The 14,871-nt window shown below is 43.0% G+C and overlaps 1 protein-coding gene across 12 annotated transcripts in view; it reads left to right on the top strand.

Moving 5' to 3' along the window:
* The window catches only part of RBFOX1 (RNA binding fox-1 homolog 1), a 1,702,422-nt gene that overhangs the window by 1,633,016 nt on the left and 54,535 nt on the right, over positions 1–14,871 (top strand). For all 12 annotated transcript variants that reach the window (XM_025370432.1, XM_025370433.1, XM_025370439.1 and 9 more), the window contains one exon: positions 9,083–9,215. In XM_025370432.1, the coding sequence (XP_025226217.1) occupies positions 9,083–9,215 (133 nt within the window). The remainder of the gene's footprint in view (positions 1–9,082; positions 9,216–14,871) is intronic.

The following is a 14,871-nucleotide window of genomic DNA, read 5'->3' as shown; positions in this document are numbered from 1 at the left end:
CTGAAGGACTATGGCATTCTGAGGTCATTATACATTGTACTCAATACCCATATCAATGATCACCTTGTACTCAGTCATCTTCTAGGTGTTGCAGACACAGTAGGTACCAACATAGAGTCCTCAGGACATCCCTAGAGAGAGATGTAAGGAAGTTGAAATCAAGTCAGGTGATAAACTAACGAGAAGGAAAAAAACAACAACAGGGTAATACAATGGTAACTGGTAACAGTTGTAGGGGTCAGGAGATGTGAGATTAGACGAAGAGGTAAAGCCTTTGGAGGGAGCGATGTTGGAACTGAAAACTAAATTTGGGAGTCAAGTTCACTGTTAGAGACTGGACAAAAGAGAATCTGCAAAAGCCACTGAAATGCAGCCAAGTGAGGCTGGAGGAAAGAGAGACATTTTAGCCTCTTACAGTCTTATTCCCGAAGTCTATCTGAAATCGAGATTTAGATCAATATATTCAAGCTTGGACAATCAGGCCAGTACATTGTCACCATCTTTTCTTACCCACGTTCAAAAATGCGCATCTCTCTCCAAGTTCACATTCTTGCCAATTCCTTCAATGCATCCCAGTCAGACCTATAACAGCCTAGAAACTTCTGGCTAATTTGGATTTGACTAAAACTTTTGTACCATGACGTTATGTAAAGAGATTCAATTATGGTGCGCAGTGTTTTGTGAGTAACTACCGCCCATAAAAAGTTAATTAATCAGGGCTGTGTCAATTTCCTCGTGCCATGTCAATTTGCTGCAAGGTAATTAATCACTAATCACCCACCAAGCAGCAGGCCGAGGGACAATCCACGAGTCATTTATTGTCTTTCCCCAAATAAATGGCACGCGCAGCCAGGAAGAAACACATCTTGCCTTTCATAATATTTTTATCGACACTTTTGCATGTTGTAATAGACTGCAGCAACAAGCAGCTGCAGTTCAATGGAATATGAATATTAAAGAAACAAATGAGCGGAGATTTATAGGACATTGCGTTTCTGTAATGTCAGTGTTGAGATTAAACCAAGCAAATGAACAGTGAAAAATTAGTCTTCCATGTGGAGAATGGTGATTAGACTTGTACATTAATTAGAAATTTTTGTTTTCCTATTCAATGCATTTCAAATGAGGATGTCCTAGAAGAAACGGTTTGTCCAAAATGTAGATTTATTCACTTCTAAACAGCAGTATTTAATATCAACATGCATTTCATACTGAAACAAGGGTCGATCCTAAATGTGTGTTTCAGGGATAAATGTATGTGGATATGAGAACTGGAGATTCGACAAATTAAGTGGCCATTTTGGTCTTTTTATGAGTGACTGACAGGATAGAACCTTTCTCCCCCACCTTTTTTTTTTTTTTTTTTTTTGCCAAACTCTGAAATTACTGGATTTTTTTTTAAAAATGAAAACCCTTTCCATTTTTGTTTGGAACCAGAACTTAACAGGCTCCATCATGTTAAAATTTTCATTTAAGGCCATTTAAAGAGCGTGACCTAGTTGCATGTAAATCCTGTGTTATAAACCAATTTGATGTACCTTGAGATTCGTTCTGAAAAAGGAGGAAACACATTTTGCCATGTGGAAAAAAATCAGGTTTTTTGACTCTTCATTGTGATGTTCATTGCACAACGCCCTGCCTCTGAAATTGCTGCTCTATGAGCTATGGCTGGTGGTTTATTTCGCCTCAGTATGTTACCTATTACGCCCCTTCTTGATTTATGGTCCAGCACATGGAATGGGAGTTCCCCCAAGGGAAATCCCGGAGAACCATCAACCTGCTGTTGAAAGCGCATCTGTACCCCCAGAATTGTGTATTTCCTACCATAAATTACCCACAGAACAATTTCACCCCAAATTTCCATGAATCTCTCTCCGTCTTAAAACCTTCCAAGGGTGGGGACATGTGTCATTATGGAGAAAGGGAGAGGAGGAGCGGGACAAAGAGAGCGCCCCCCTCATCCATTCCGATGCCCACCTTTTCCAGGGCATCTGGCAATCTCATGCAAATTCAAACCAGCGCACAAATGCAAAGAATAATTGCCCATTAAAGCGGTTGTATATTTTTATGGCTTTGATGCAGAATCCGCCCCCCTGTCGGGTTTTGCATCTGCTACTCTTCCATCTCTCCCAGAGCTCTAAAACTTTAATATGCAGTTTATAACCCTCAAGTATTTTCCACTGGTTTTGTGTTTCTTCTCTCGGGATTTCCTGGCTGGTGAGATGATCTCATTTGTGTTTATTTTCGAAGGTAAGCACCATGTTCGTAAAAGAGAGGAAGAGAAGACACACTCATCACTGTAAATACATCGAGTGCAGGGCTCATTGGAGGTGGGAGGTGGGGGCTTTGTTTTTGAGGGGGAGCCGGCAGTTAGCAGTTGACACTTTAGTAAATGGCCCATTTGGCTGGTGGATACACCCACACATCTTCCGTTTTAAAATGTTGATTTGCCGTGATACTTGAGCACCACCACAGCGTGCCTCTTGTTGCATTCCTAAAGCTTCCATTTCACCGAGTTCCATGGGACAGAACTACTTATTCCCAAGAAATAAGATGGTTACTCCACTAACCTCCCTCAAAATACGCTCTGTATATAAATCTAGCTGAAGGGTGAGAGTGGGTGAGCTGGAAATGCTGATGTGTCAACAAGATGCTCAATTGGTATTTTCTTCGAAAGCTCTTGCCCTGTTTTGAGAGAAATTCATTTTTAGCTTATGAGCTGCATCCAATTTGTGTTGCAGTGATACCAGATTTTTCTCTTTCATTCATGTTGGATAAGGCTTCAGAAGGAATCTCTTCATTACAATGAACCTATGGGTTTTCTTGTCTCCCTCATGCCAAAAACTAAGGATTTATACTATATCCACACATCAACCTGCATCCTTTCCACTGTTCCTTATTGATGGTCTTCTTACATGTGAGTTAACTTCAAGCTGAACTAGGAAAAAAAAAAAAAATCAAACATCCAGTGTTGGGGTTTAGAAATGACCATAGTGGGCTGTCTTTTCTCCATAACTTTGTTTTTTTAAATTAACAAAGAGGCATTTACGAACATTGGATAGGGCAATGTTTGACTTTTAACATTGATTTAAACATTTTATTTCATGTTCTAGAAATGGAGAGAACATTGTGAATTTCCACTGGGCATTTTGCATTGGCTTTATTAAATATTCATTCATTGCCCATTTACTGGATCTAGATCTCTAAAACTATGGTATTTGGCGTGTCTGGATCTAGACATCTAAACTGGGATAGATGACATAACTCTCACTCAAAATCTAAGTGCCATACCTCAAAAGTAAGCATGTAAGAGGTTCTCTATGTGGTCAAAAAAGTTTTAGTCTTGTTTAATTTGTATCTGAATCATATGTCCAGGTAATTATCTCAAATATACATTTCACCATGTTCCAGAATCCTGCAGACCACCACACCGGTAGGCAAGTAAGAAAAGCATCCATTCTTCCATGCTGTGCTGGGTTTTGTAAAGGAAGTGTGATAAATAGTTGTGTGTGTGCATGTGTGTAGTTTGCCCTCGAAAGGGATTATTTGTGTTAGTGGCATGCAAAGAAAGCCATGCTGTCCCTAAACCAACCATCAAGGGAAATAAATTTTTTTTTTTTTTTTTTTTTTTTTTTTTTTTTTTTTTTTTTTGAGACTGAGTCTTGTTCTATACCCAGGCTGGAGTTCAGTGGTGCGATCTCTGCTCACTGCAACCTCCACCTCCTGGGTTCAAGTGATTCTTCTGCCTCAGCCTCCCAAGTAACTGGGGCTACAGGTGCACATCGCCACACCCAGCTAATTTTTGTATTTTTAGTAGAGACAGGGTTTCATCATGTTGGCCAGGATGGTCTCGATCTCTTGAACTCTTGATCTGCCCACCTCGGCCTCCCAAAATGTTGGGATTACAAGTGTAAGCCACTGCGCCTGGCCAGGAAAAAATCTTCTAATAAAGATGGGAGAAACACAGAAGGCACAGCTACAAGTCAGACGAGTTTGGCATTGTCAAGATTGTTATTTTCTGTGGTTCTTGGTTGCACACAATTATTTCATTCAGGGACTGTTGTGGCTGGGTTGTCAGACAGCATTGTCTGGGGCTATATGGAAGGAGAGACATGATGAAGACCTTTTCATAGGTGTTACCTGTCTGGGGCCAAAACTGGAGTCCTGCTTTCCCCCCGAAACAAGAAACAATTTCAAATCCCGATAGTGTGCTGCCATCGAGGAGAATTTAAATGAATTCAAGGCTCTGATAATTCCAAGTGCAACAGACTTGGTCCAAGCAGCCTCCCCTTGCTTCATTGAAATCATACTCATTCAAAATCTGGTTACTTTTTCAGAGGCAGTGAAACACATACAAGGGTAGAAATGGAAATTATCTTTCTAGGGATTGCGACTAAATTTCAGTTGTATTACAGGAAAGGGGTTCCTATCCAGACCCAGAGAGAGAGAGTTCATGGATCTCGTGCAAAAAAGAATTCAGGGCGAGTTCACAGTGCAAAGGAAAAGCAAGTTTATAAAGAAAGTAAAATGGGGAAAGTACAGCTACTCCATAGACAGTAGGGTGTTCCCAAAAGTAAGAAGAGGAGCACTTCCACCCCTAGGTATGATACTTGTTTATATAGGACAAGGAAATAAGATCATGGGGAAATGTGCTCTGCTACAAGGGTTTGTGATAAAGGATTAATTTTCTTAATTACTATATTTTGCAAGAATCGATATTATCTTTAAAGCAAAATTAGGAATGCTTTTCTGTTCTCAAGATATCAGGATATCAGGACACTCCCAAGTCTGGGTCTGTTTAGTCAACATTATCAATCTGTTTCCTTACCCCTAAACATCTAGAGGCCACGAATACCTAACTTTCTGGGAATGCAGTCCAGCAGGTCCTGGCCTTTTTCCTAGCCCTCACTTAAGATGGAGTCACTCTGGTTCGAACGCCTGACAGTTGTGTTGCTTGCATGCTGTTTATCTGCAAATTCTGGGCAGGTCACTTTGTACACAGGACAGTGTTATGGAAGGCAGACAGTGAAGAGGTGGTGGCTGTACTCTCCCAGAAGGAAGACAAACATTGGTTAGCCACCGACAGGGTATCCAGGCAACAGTATTAGGTATCTGATACCTGCTTGGTGCCAGTTACTCATCCTAATCAATGAGCAGAACAAATGGAGATCACCACGCTTATGCAGCTTGCATGCACCAGTGAGAGTCCTCCTTCATTTCTGATCCAAGCTAATGATTTTTACATGAACCAGGGGAGGAACAGGGCAGCCCTCTTTAGAAAAAAATTCCAAGAAAGAGTGAAAGAAAGAATTGTAATGAAGGCAGGAATTAATAAATGAAGAGAGAGGAGAGGAAGAAAGAGGGAGGGGAAAGAGGAGGAAGGAGAAAAAGGAAGAGGAGGAGGGAAGGACAGGGAGGAGGGAAGACAAAAGAAAGAGAAAAGAGGGAGGGAAGGACAGGAAGCAAGGAAGACAAAAGGAAGAAAAGAGGGAGGGGAGGATAAAAGAAGGAATAAAAAAGAAAGGATCAAGTATAAGGAAGGAAGGAAGGAAGGAACTTAAAGAAAGGCAATGTGATCGATGAGCATTTTTCTAACTAGAGATTTCACCAAAAGGCCCCTTGGCCAGCCCTAGATTACCAAGAAAGAGACCACTGAAAATACCATCCACCCAGTACACTTGAATTCTCCAGCCCTTTCTCTGTGAAGCCTCTGGCCCAAAGCATGACCTGTGGAACCCTTTTGTTTTGCCAAGGGTACTTGGCCTTTCAGGAAGGCACTATTTAAGTGAGGAATTGCTTTGCAGTCCCCTTCCTGTGTTCTTTTCACAAAATAAGAAGTCCCCTAATGTGCCCTGCTTGGGGGAACCCAAAGAACCTCCTAGGAAGACTTGTAAATATCCTGCATCAGGAAATCCATTTTCTCCCTGTAACAAAGAGGGTACAAAATGGAATCCTGGCTCCATGCTCTTAACAGCACGTGCTCCCCTGTCTCGCTTGCCAAGCTTCTGTTTCATGTTATATCTCAACATCTAAATCTTCCAAGAATTATTGTAAAACCTGCTTGTGGCTGAGAGGGAGCTTGTCTGGCTCATTCGGCTCCATAGCCAGTGATAATGAATGGGTCAGCGTAATTACCGTGTTTCCTCACACAGGCAGCCAGCTGCTCTGCCAGATTGTGAATTCTTCATTTTCTTTATTTCAAAATCCAGGGTGTTTCTCTGAAAACTTAATAGTTGAACTGTGGCAAGACAGATTTGGAGTCAAAGCCATTCCCACACTCATTTTCTCCCCAGTCCTGAAGCAAGTGTCTCATCTCTCATTATTTCTGGGCTTTTATGGTATTTGGATTTACTCACATTCCCCATTAAGACCCCACACCTCTCTGCAGTTTCAAGCATACCAGTTGCCATGCGATCCAGGAAACTCAGGTGCTAGGAGCTGGCAAAAAAAAAAGTTAAATAAAATGGCATAATCTGTCTTTAGCAAGAATAAAAAGGTTAAAAATAACCTTTATGGTCTTCTCAGATACAAATAGAAAGACAGAATCATTCCTCGTATTTCACCCACATTGTGAGAGAAAGATGTGGTAGAATCCATAGAACAGGACGGCTGTTGTACCTTTAAGGGCACACAGAATTCCAGATAATAAATAGCCTGTTGGTCTTCACTTTGGTCAGGTTCAGGGATTTTATTTGGGCCCTTATAATTACAAGAGTAATTCCGAATGACTTCTGTGGAGAACCCCACCCACTCCCTTCACCCACCATGTAGGTACAAACATATCCTATCTATAGGCGTAGGTATAATTCTTGGAGTTGTAAGTGCACTGCATGGCCAGCCTGTCCAACCTCCTCGGTAGTAGTCGGGGCCTCCAGTGAGGCTTCTCATGCATTTTTTACCTTCCAATTCTTTTGCCTTTTTGCTCCTTCTGCAACCTTCACCTGGGTCCATGCATCAGTGTGCGTGGAAAGGACTCTGAACGATGGGAAGATATGAGGTGGAACGCTTCTACTCCTGAAGCTGATGGTGGGAAGGGGAGAAGCTCTTCTTGGCAGTTTGGATAGAGAGTGGAGACAACTTTAACATGAAATGAACTACAACCCCTGCCCAGTGAGAGGTTTGCTTTTCTGCAGAAAGCCTGGAAAAGGAGTTTGGTTGTGCTGGGTTAACTAAGAGTGCTTCCTTCATGGTGGGTCTTTTCTGAGCGTTTACTGTGGCTCTCCTGGGACAGGGACTTCCCAAATGCATTTTTTCAGAAAAACATTCTCCGTGGACACAGTTTGGGAAACATTACCTGCTGCTTAGTGAGATGGGACAAGCGTAGTCAGTATGGCAAGAGCACTGGGAGGGTTAGAGAAGTGAACTGAGCTTGAAGGCAAAAGTGGTTTGCTGGCTCTATGGGCCCTGGTGAGTTAGGATTTGCATGGGATGGGAGGAAGGGTATCCCAGATAGAAGAAACAGCATTGGTTATCCTGGGGCTGAGGTAATCATCAGGTATCCTCCGTGCACACTTTGGGAAACACAGCTTGCTGCTTAGTGAGATGGGACAAGTGTGGTTAGAAAGGTTAGAGCACTGGGAGGGTCAGAGAAGCCAACTGAACTTAAAGGCAAAAGTGGTTTCCTGGCCTCATGGGCCCTGATGAGTTACGATTTGCATGAGATGGTAGGAAGAGCATCCCATATAGAGGAGACAGCATTAGTTATCAGGGGTCTGGGGTAATCATCAGGCTTAATTCCCCTTCCTAACTCCTCCTCGCCTCCTCATCCTGCTCAGAGAATTCTACCCAAGGGAAGATATCCCTGTTCAGAGAATTCTACCCAAGGGAAGATATCCCTGCCCACATTCTTCTTATTTGAGACAGAGTCTTGCTCTGTCACCCAGGCTGCAATGCAGTGGTGCCATCTCAGCTCACTGCAACCTCCACCTCCCAGGTTCAAGCAATTATCCTGCCTCAGCCTCCCAAGTAGCTGGAATTACAGGCATGCACTACCACATCTGGCCAATTTTTGTATTTTTAGTAGAGATAGGGTTTCACCATATTGGCCAGGCTGGACTTGAAGTCCTGACCTCATGATCCACCTGCCTCAGCCTCGAAAAGTGCTGTGATTACAGGCAGGAGCCACCATACCCAGCCCCACACATTCTCTTAAGATTCGGGGTCCGAGACTTCTCCCGTATTTGTAATCATGGTGGTTGCCTTTGCCTTTAAATGCTGCACAAGAGTTTAGCAGGCTTATGAGATGTTGGTAATAAGCTGTTTCTCATGGCATGTGTGGTTTGTGCACTCATGCCACATACATGTGTCAGTGGGAATACTTCAATTAGAAGTTTTAACAGATGATATCTATACATAAAGGAAACTGTGGAAAAATAGGATGGGGAAAGCTATGAATAAAAAACACTCATGTAGTTTGGCCCCAGAGATTACTAGCAAGACATCACATATCTTGCAATCTGCCCTTTTAAAAATGTGTTTTTGGGTTGGCCATGTTTGGTCCATGTAATCCCAGCACTTTGGGAGGTAGAGACAGCAGGACTGCTTGAATCCAGGATTTCAAAACCGGCCAGGGCAACTTAGGGAGACCCCCATCTCTACAAAACATTAAAAAATTAGGAGCATGCTACCACGTCTGGCTGTCTATGGTCCCAGCTACTTGGGAGGCTGAGGTAGGAGCATCACTTGAGCCCTAGAAGTGGAGGGTACAGTGAGCCGTGATCGCACCACTGCACTCCAGCCTGGGTGACAGAACCAGTCCCTGTCTCAAATAAATTCATTAATTAAATACTGATTCAGCGAGCTTTTCTCCCGTTATTTAGAATTCGTTGCAAATGTTTGTCAGTCACCATATTCTCCTGGGCAAATGGCCTACTGTGTTAACTACCCATCCTCTCTGGAATCCAACCCTGGCCACTGTGCTGCTTTCTGCTTTTTAACCTCCTGACTCTGGAAAGTGGGCGGGGGTCCTGCTGAAACCCTGTGCAGGGACAAGGGTTCCCGGGACGGTTCCCTCCACAGCAGGGTGTGCATCTGACAGCCTGTGCTGGCTCTCTCTCTCTCTCTCCCCACTCTCGCCCCGCAGTGCCAGGCTTCCCGTATCCAGCAGCCACCGCCGCGGCCGCCTACCGAGGGGCGCACCTGCGAGGCCGCGGCCGCACCGTGTACAACACCTTCAGGGCCGCAGCGCCCCCGCCCCCGATCCCGGCCTATGGCGGGTAAGTGGGGCAGCCTCCTGGGCGGGCCTCCCTGCACCAGCCCTGCCTCCCCCAGAGGCACGGAGCTGTTTGTGAGCGCATGATGGTCTTGATTCCCCCTCTCTGCCACCCCCAGAACTGCCCCCAGCATGCAGCCCGCGCGCACCTGCAGTGGAGCACCTTGCTAAGAGTATTGAAAAATGAGTGTAATTTGTCCTGTCATGGTTGGTGCCTTTAAGCACTCTACATGTCACATGTTGTTATGTAAATTCTCTTTGAGACTGAATGCTGGAGAACAGAGAAATGGTTACAGTCAAAGATGTATTTCTGATGATTGCAAACATCTCGTTATTAAGGAGGTTGGACCACATTTGCCCCTTGAATTCCTCCACAGAAAGACTTGAGGTTTTCACACATAAAAATCACTGGGGTGGTCTTGCTCCCCTCCCCAGGGATATCTTGAGCCTCAAGGTTCTCTAACCTTTGCCTGCAAAGAGAAAATTAGGTGTTGAGTCACATGCAAACATACAAGAATTAATGAAATTGGAGTTAAGATGCGTTGCAGTTGCATTTTCCATAATGGCATTTGCCTTCCTTTCTCCCTCTGTGGGGACAACGCAAATTGGTTTCCCATTGCCAATTTGATCCTTCTGTGCATGGACTTTGATATTGCCAGGCGAATATCAAGGAATGGTGTGAATGCTCAGTAAAAGAAAAAAAATGGTACTGGCGTGTTGGGTGGCAGACTTGAAATGCTAGTCCCTCTGTCCCTCTTTTAGGGATCCTGCTTGAATATTCTTGTACCTCTGCAGTCCGGGAGAGAGGGATGCCTCCAAGGCAGTGGCCCTAGACCCAGGGACATTTGCAAGGTCTAGAGACATTTTTGGTTGTCACAGCAGGAATGGAGAGATGCTAAGTCCTCTGCTGGGTAGAGTCTAGGGATGTTGTTTGACAGTCCCCAACAAGAAAGAGTTATCAGGCTCAAAGTCAGTCGTGCTGCAGCTGGGAAACCCTGCTCTGTTAAATTCAGCAGTCCCCAAAAGAGTCTGGCATGTGCCTTCCCTGCCCAGTGACTGGCTTTCTGGTGTGCAAAAGAAAATATGGCTGCATTTAAGACTGTGTGAAAAGGGTTAAATGCCCTTTTTATAACTCTGTTGCTTGTAAATCTTTCAGAAAATCTATATTAGCCTAGATCATCTATTATACTCATGACAAAAAAAAACACTTTTTCATTATGTATTCATTCCAAACCAGAGCATTTGAAATGTTTCAAAAATAAACACAATAAAATAGTAAAAAAAGGAAAAAAAAAAAAAAGGACTAGGTAAAACCATCAGGGAAGGGAAAATTAAGGAAAAGTAGGAAGCATGTCCATCAAATTTCTTGTGTAGTCATTAGAATTGGGTCCACTTTGAGCTTCTTGGACAGAACAAGAGTTATCTCTATATATACACATATTGTAACTGAAAACATGGTGAATAGTAACAAACAAGAATCAATTGGCTATAAATTCTCCCTAGCACCTATCAAATATAGTTGCATGTCTTAAGCCTTTTATGTGACCATGCACTGAAGGAATTGTTGATAGTGTAATTTTTAATGTCTGGTATCACAGCATTGAGCACATTTTATGGATCCAGAAATGCAAAAATGAAGATTATTCCCAAGGTCATGTAATGAGTTATGAAGGAAAAAGAAAATCTGAAGTTACCTTTGGGCTCATGTAATTACTAAAGGAAGATTCATAAGTTATAAATGCAAAATTGCACACTTATACCACATTCATTTGAAAATTGTTCTCAGTACATGGCAACTGAAGCGTTTTGGTATATCTACAGTCAGTATCTCACTACTATATTAAACAGCAAAAGAAATAAAGGAAAATTATATGGCTTATCCTCACACGAACAATTTATAAACATCTCAGAATAACACACCTGCTGTAAAATCAAAATTAGCTAACTTATAATGAACGTGCTCTTTGCTGGGAATAGCCATGCGTAACTAATTAATGCCATGTTCACCAGGGAGAGACACAACCATTTCCAAATGATGAAACAATGTGTAACTACTTGGGATGAAAATTAATTTTAATATTCCAGCAATATCTGTGATCAGTTTGGTTATAATGGCGGATTGTGCCTCCTTCCTGATAATAGTATGGCTAGAATTCTAAAGCCATACTTGGAAGCAAGATCAAATTCTCAACAAAGAAGTAGAAGCCCCAGCAGGACTGGGGTTGCAAACATTCATGTGTACAATAATCTATTAGAGCAAGGTACTGGTCAGAAAGAAGGAAATTCATCTGGTTGCCTGCGTGTTTCACTGGATTACAAACTGCCGAGAGCGAATTGGCACGGAATGAAAAACTTTGAGCCCAACGTGTTAAAGGTTTCCTTTTCCTCTGGAATAAATAGATTAGGCTGCAGGAGATGGCAGGGGGATGGTTCCTCTTGAAGAGAGCAGAGTGGGACACAGGGCAGGAGTTGGCTGAAAGAGTAAGGACCCCTATCTTGTGTTCAGTGAAAGCAAGTAGCAAAGAGGTTGGAAATACTTGTTTCCAGGACATAGCATCATCAGGATTCACGTGGTCCAGAGAGCGCATTTTCTGTAGCCTTTTGTCTCTAAAGTCCTGTGGAGGAAAACTTCTAGATTTGACTGATGTCTTTACCCCAGCCCAGTTCAGGTCACCCTATGGCCCTATGACTGACACCTATTGTGCTTCAGGGCACTGTTTTGTGCTAAAGAGACCAATGGCACCTTGAGAGATATTTCTTCTGGTTGGGGCAGGGGGTGACATACAAGCCAACAATTTCAATAAACATAAGTGATACAAGAGGGTATTATGTGATACCAGGGCAAGGTCCTTAGTCTAGCTTGGGTGTTTACAGAAGGCATCCTAAAAGAGAAGAAATAGGGGATACATGTAAGTCCAAACATTTCCTAAATTGCCACAGTGAAATCTTATCCTGTGACCCCTCCCCCACCCACACCCCCAAGCAATCTTCATCTTTTCTAAGATGTCACCTAACAAACTGCATTTAAGAATATATTGTTTCCACTGTCACCAATTCAAGGCTTATCTGCCAACCTAAATCTGTTCTTCCTGAGGTATCCAATATGAATCTATATTGTTACTAAAATACCAGTCAAAAATGTATCCTAGGTCCATGCATGGCTTCAATCTTCTTCCTGGGAGATTGAAGAAAATATCCTTTAGAATCTCCATGGCTACCTTTGTGGAAGCTTGGGTGACCCTTGGAGGTATCCAACAAAGATAGTCATGTGAGTAGAGTCCTTAAGGATGCCCTACATTCATCAATTTCCTTTTAAAAAAAAAATTTGAGATAGAGTCTCGCTCTATCACCCAGGCTTGAGTGCAATGGTGTGACCTCGACTCACGGCAACGTCCAACTCCTGGGTTCAAGCGATTCTCCAAACTCAGCCTCCTAAGTAGCTGGGATTACAGGTGCCCGCCACCACCCCTGGCCAATTTTTGTATTTTTAATAGAAATGGGGCTTCACCATGTTGGCCAGGCTGGTCTTGAACTCCTGACCTCAGGTGATCTGCCCACCTGGACCTCCCAAAGTGCTGGGATTATAGGTATGAGCCACCATGCCCAGGCATTCATCCATTTCCTTTTCTTGATTTGCCTTTTCCTTCCATGTCTTGATATTTTCTGAAGCCCTTCCATACAGCTGAAGAACACAGGTAATGAAGAGGCCCTGTTCTCTTTTATCTCACATGCCTAAATAGAAATCTCTTGGGACATTAACACATGATGTTTCCTCCAGGCGTAGGGACAGTTGTGGATCATGGTGGGATCATATGTACAAGTGGAAAACCCTATACCAAACCAACCAACTCCCAACTGAGTCCCAAATGCCAACATCAACTGAATGAGACCGACTGAAGAGTTAGAAAGTAATGTCTACATAGGTCTACATAGTCTATGGAATTTTACAGTCCTAGGAAGACACTGGATTTAAGGTGAATAAGACTGAGCCCGAATATTCTACCCATATTGGCTTGGATAGCTTACTTAACGTCTATAGAGAGTTTCCGTAAGAGAGAGTGGGGATGTATGTGCCCCTGTAGAGTTGATAGAGGGTGAAGTAGGGAAATTCATGTAAGGTGACAACTTGGTCCATTCTGTGACATGCATTCAGTGAACTGTACCTGCTGTTCTCCAGGTTGGTGAACTTAGCGACTGTATTAACCACCCATAGTCTTCTTTCTCAACAACCCTTTTGCTTGTGGTTGAGTAAACAAGAAGACCCCATGTCTCTCCCTCTATGCATTATTTATCTTTGCTAGGGGGCACATGCAGTTTCACAGACCTCCATTTTCCTTCAAGAAATGGTTGAGGCATTTCCACTGCTTATGGAATATGTAGATTGCAAATACAATATTGAGTAGGGAACAGTCACAGAGCAGAGTTGAGTTTTCCTTATTTTTCCTTGCCTTTGATCTTGGAGTCAGAGTTTGATTGAGAAGCCACAATGCCCAGTCTAGCTTCCTACGATTCACATTTGGGAGGAATTACCCATCAGGTAACTGCTGTTCAGGGAGCTCACAAGCTTATTATCTATGCATCAAAACGGCAAGTGGAGGCATTGGAGACAAACCCTATAGACTTAGTAATCTCTGATGTTAGAAAACAGCAGCTAAACCCCAATCCCCTCCCTATCGAAGAGGAACTCCATGAGTACCTGTTATGTACCACGCATATTTCAAGGGAGTACAATGGGGTGCTCTGATGGAGCATCACATGTGTTATTTTTGAGATGGAGTCTTGCTCTGTCACCCACGTTGAAATGCAGTGGTACAATCTCGGCTCACTGCAAACTTCTCCTCCTGGGTTCAAGCAATTCTCCTGTCTGCAGCCTCCCAAGTAGCTGGGGTTATAGGCACATGCCAACCACACCCAGCTAATTTTTTGTATTTTTAGTAGAGACAGGGTTTCACCGTATTGGCCAGGCTGGTCTCAAACTCCTGACCTCAAGTTATCTGCCCACCTCAGCCTCCCGAAGTACGGGGATTACAGGTGTGCGCCACCACCCCCTGGCCATGTTTTTATTACTATTCTAAGCCTAAGCATGTAGTGTCTGCTGTAGGCTTTTGGTTTTGGTTCTCTAGGTATCTCTGAGCAAGATTTTCTGCGCTTTCTCAGGTAATTGTCATACATCTGTGTAAACTTCCCAGAGTTACCCTTGAGAAGTATTTTGATAAGACTGTATACTATTTGGGGTATAGGAAAGATAAGGGAGTATCCCAGGAGAAAACTTAAAGCTGGCCAGTGGAAGAACAAATTGACCTTTTGGAAATGTTTTCAGGTTAAGTCCTAAAAAAGCCTCTGACAACAGTCTCTGGGACCATAGGCGTATCTTTCTGTGTATAGATCAGCCATGCTCTCAGATATTTATAAGATAAAACCCAAAGTCCCCAACCTGTATTATCTGATGCTTAGGAACTTTATTCATTTAACAAATACTAGGAACAAAAGTCATCATTATCCATTCTCACAATACTTTACACACACGGGCATCCAACCTTTTGGTTTCCCTGGGACGCATTGAATGAATTGACTTGGACCACACATAAAATATACATACACTAACTACAGCTGATGAGCCAAAAAAAAAAAAAAAAAAAAAATCTCAGTGTTTTAAGAAA

Source organism: Theropithecus gelada, chromosome 20, assembly GCF_003255815.1.
Source record: "Theropithecus gelada isolate Dixy chromosome 20, Tgel_1.0, whole genome shotgun sequence".
Taxonomy (NCBI): domain Eukaryota; kingdom Metazoa; phylum Chordata; class Mammalia; order Primates; family Cercopithecidae; genus Theropithecus; species Theropithecus gelada.
The sequence above is the reverse complement of the archived record's forward strand: the minus strand, read 5'-3'. Positions and strand labels throughout refer to the sequence as shown.